The 4,695-nt window shown below is 31.2% G+C and overlaps 1 protein-coding gene across 1 annotated transcript in view; it reads right to left on the bottom strand.

The window, feature by feature from the left end:
- The window catches only part of LOC106471958 (voltage-dependent T-type calcium channel subunit alpha-1G-like), a 66,638-nt gene that overhangs the window by 36,646 nt on the left and 25,297 nt on the right, over positions 1-4,695 (bottom strand). Inside the window, exon 8 of the mRNA XM_022400566.1 lies at positions 3,203-3,354. Within this exon, the coding sequence (XP_022256274.1) occupies positions 3,203-3,354 (152 nt within the window). The remainder of the gene's footprint in view (positions 1-3,202; positions 3,355-4,695) is intronic.

Here is a 4,695-nt window from a genome sequence, read left to right as displayed (position 1 = left end):
CACCCCCAATGAAAGAACAGAACATTCCAAGCTTCTACTTGTTGTTAAACAAATGTTTAAACAACTCTATTCAATAAAACAGTAATGTTTATTACAGCTCAAAATACGTATACAATAGTCATTAGAAACTTAATATTTTACTAATGTTATGCATGCTTATAAGTTGTAACAATTGATTTAACCTTATAAGTGAAATTATAATTTTAAAAAGATACATATTACATACTTTCAATAATAAGCATTATGGGTTTATGGCTAAGCTCCTAAAAGCAATAAGTCATAGGACTTAATTGGTAGAATAAGCCAAGATAATATTTCAAGCATTTGTCTTTAGGATTACTTTCATTTCTCTATAATATTATATAAATAATAGTTTTATTAATAATATTTTATGTAATAATTTAGTTAAACCACTTACAAAACCATAGCACTCTGAATTTGATGATTTTTTTAAAATTTTATAAAACAGATAATATTTCTTGAACAGCAGCCTTCAAAAAAACAAACAAAAATGGAATTAGCATGTCAGAACTACTTAATGAAACTGAAATAATGTAAATTAAAATGAAAGTCTGTTATTTTGTTTCAGGTATTTGTGTCTATCACAAGGTCTATCTATGTTAGCCATCCCAAATTTTTAACTCATAGACTAGAGGGAAGACAACTAGTCAACTAGAACTGCTTGTTTGTTTGTTTTTTAATTTTGCGCAAAGCTACATGAGGGCTATCTGTGCTAGCCGTCCCTAATTTAGCAAAGTAAGACTACAGGGAAAGCAGCTAGTCATCACCATCCACTGCCATCTCCTGGGCTACTTTTTTACCAATGAATAGTGAGATTGACTGTTACATTATAACGCCCCCAAACTGAAAGGGCGAGCATGTTTGGCGGGATGGGGATTCGACCCCGCAACCCTCAGATTGCGAGTTGAGCGCCCTAACCACATGGCCATGCCGGGCCCAACTGGACCTGTTACCAACTCTTGGGCCACTGTAATCAAACAGTGTGACTTGTTTGTCCATCTTATAGTTCACCTATGGCCCAACAGCGTGGGGCATATTTTTATTACTTTTATTTTTGTGACAATGGGACACAAAATTTATCTTTTCAAAACACTTAGGTTATATGGTCTCTAATTTTTGTCTCTAATAAAATCCACAAATGTATTTGATTAACACCTAACCACATTCCAATAATAATTTCTGTAATGATAATTGGTTTTATTCAAGATAAAATACCAATATTAAATAATGAAAACAGATAAAACTTCACTGGAAAATTTCTCTTTTTTTTTTAAATCTTTTAAAATCTAATAAGTTTTAGGTTCAATAAATCACGAAAAAAACAAAAAATTGTAAATTACTATAATTTTCAAGTTTATCCAACTGGTGAGATTTGGTGATAATAACACAAACTTGTCTGACACATAATATCAAGTTTTTAATGATAGTGTACAGTGTAGAATAACACTCCATCAAAATCTAAAAAAAACAAGATCTTGTTTCTAAACTAATGTAACATAAGATTGATTAAATTGTTAGTATTTAATAACATTTAATGTGACTTGCAAAACCCTCCCATTAAAGAGTAACAATTCTACTAATGTCATTTAATATTTTTCTCCAGATGTTATGTTTTAAATGATTCAAACACAATTATTCCTAAAACCTTCCTAATTATCAAATTTAGACTCATGTTTTTAATGTCACGTGATGAAATATACACGAATCACTCATAAAAAGATTTCTACTCTGTTTCACACATGTAGCTCAAATAAAAAGATTCCAATCTTCCAACCTAAAATTTAAATAAGATTTTGGGTTGTTGTTTATAACTTGAATTTTAAGATAATCAACTACGTATAAGACCTACTTTTCTTTTAATTCCACGAAGTTTCGCATAATATAAAGGTTTCATGAATGGATAATTCAATATATAATATTCTTTATTATTTATAGCAAACAAGAATTAAAAATTACATCTCAGGGTCTTGGCTATAGAAAAGTTTTGAACTATGATGGAGTTTATAGGTTCAGATAGATGCCACAATTAGGTGATGTTTGAGAATTGTTAGTTTAACTGCAGTTTTCAGGAGGTTAAGAAAACAAATACATTCTTTTACAGAGCTGGCTTACTTGAGAATAAATAAAACATATATTTGGGGAAGATTATTGGTCAGATGGGGAAATAACAGGTTAGAAATAGAAGTCAAAGAAGCAAGAAAAAAAATAGACAACCTTTGGGTGAAGACTGCTTTGTGGGATTATTAGAATGAGAGTAATGGGTCTACACGGGTCTATACTACTAAAAATGTTAGAGCTATTGAGGCTGGTCTTGTTGAATTCCAGATACTAGTCTCTACCATATTTGAGTTTTTAGCTGCTTCAGTGAGGAAGGAGATATTCAAGAAGTTTACATGGTGGGGATCTCTCACTAATATAATGACAAAGTTATTTGTAGTGGGAAGCACAGAAAGACTAGGACTAGAAATTGCTTGTTGGCTGCTAAAGTAGAGGACATTTATAACATAGTTATGTGTGTTGAAGGTTTAGTTGATGATGCTTTGTTTGTTTGTTTGTTTGGAATTTTGCACAAAGCTACACGAGGGCTATGTGCGCTAGCCGTACCTAATTTAGCAGTGTAAGACTAGAGAGAAGGTAGCTAGTCATCACCACCCATCGTTAACTCTTGAGCTACTCTTTTACCAACAAATAGTGAGATTGACCGTCACATTATAACGCCCCCACGGCTGAAAGGGCGAGCATGTTTGGTGGGATGGGGATTTGAACCAGCGACCCGCATATTGCGAGTCACGCGCCCTAACCACCTGGCCATGCTGGGCCAGTTGATGATGCAAAGGAACATTTTCGTTTTTATAGTGCAGGTCAGAATAAAAGAAGTTGGGAATTATAAACCAGAAGAGGTGCTTAGAAAGTATAGAAATCTCCAGAAGTTTAGGGATACAAATAGATGTGTGGCTCTTTCAGGGATGCCCTATCAAACTAGATGCAATAATGAATTACTTAGCAGGTCCACAATTTAAGTGAAATAAACACTCTCATCAAAACTAACACTTTACTTTTCATAATTTATCAAAATAAAATAAATATTTTTGTGCGATCTACTTTAAAATACTGCATGTATATTTGTATTTTAATACTCTATCCTCAGACACATTTATACCAGAATAAAAAAAAAACTTACCTGAGAATTACAATAACACCATCAAGAACATTGAAGCCATTGCTAATGTAACCAAACAAGCCATCTGCCACGATCTTGAGCATCATTTCAAGACCAAATATAACACTAAGAATCAAATTACATACTTCCACTGCTAAAGTTAGTTCTTCAGGCTGAAACAGAAAATGTATAAAATTGTAAAGATGACTTTTTCGTCATATCATGCAAGGTATTCATAATATAACAAAACTAATATGGTGGGAAATTATTAATCTAAAGATATCCAAAATTCAAGGTAAAACATACAACTTATTGAAAAATCTCTGATGCTGTTGTAATTATCATTAGGTTTTATTCATAGATTTGACGAAAAGGTTGATTTCATAGAATATATGCAAAGACAATAGTCATACAAGTTTTAACAGGTTAGTACTAACATACAAATGCATCCATCAGTTGTTGTTTAAGATTGATAAAATAGGTAAATTAATATGACGAATTATACACAGAATGTTCTCTATATTCTAATACTTTCTTTCTTTTGCAAGCTTTCGGTCCTCTTACTGTTGCCTTCATCCACCAGTACATTGTTGCTCTATGAAGGCAACAGTAATAGGGCTGAAAGTTCGCAAATATAAGAAAAGTATTTTAACATTGAAAACAGTCCGTGCATAATTCTACATAGGTGTGTATCTCTTAAGAATAACTTATAACTAATCTCCATAAATGAATGGGTTATTTATATTTGTTTATTTAATCTTGTGATATCCATTTCTAGCATTTTCTGATGATTGTAATTATGACATTCCAAATGAATATTACTCAAGCCAGACTCTCTATGAATTAGACCAAGATCTCGGTGACTTATTACATCATATGATGACATTTATTTAAATCTAAATTTGATAATATACTGAATATACACTATTAATTCATTTATTTCAATATTAAACTAATTACTTTATATACAATGATAATCATTAAGAAGATAATTAACAGAATTCTACCGTAACCCGGTAAGAAAATTGTTTACTTTCTTATCACTCGTGAAATTGACAAAAAGTGAACCATCCAATGAAAAGTAAAGAATAATTAATACATAGTTTGATCATTCAACCATGTACAACAATTTGTTACTGCTCTTAGGGTTCAATCTAAATCCTTTATTTTCATATCGAGAAATGATTTTTGCTAAGATATTTATGCATTTGTAATTAATTACCTTGGTTAAAGATTACGTACGTATTTCTGCATTTAAGATACTGTAACACAGAGTTTAGGATTTAAAAAAAAACTGTCATAACTACACATATGTTACGCTATATAATATAGGGTTTAGTGTAAAAACTACAGTAACTACACCCGATACGCCAAGCTATATAATACAGGGTTTAGTGTAAAAACTACAGTAACTATTATTCATATATAAACTACATAATACAGGATTTAATATAAAAACTACAGTAACTATTATTCATATTGTTACGTCTCCGTTTCGTTTATTGATTTTTCCG

Source organism: Limulus polyphemus, unplaced genomic scaffold (genome assembly GCF_000517525.1).
Source record: "Limulus polyphemus unplaced genomic scaffold, Limulus_polyphemus-2.1.2 Scaffold4990, whole genome shotgun sequence".
Taxonomy (NCBI): domain Eukaryota; kingdom Metazoa; phylum Arthropoda; class Merostomata; order Xiphosura; family Limulidae; genus Limulus; species Limulus polyphemus.
This window is presented reverse-complemented; position numbering and strand designations above follow the sequence as displayed.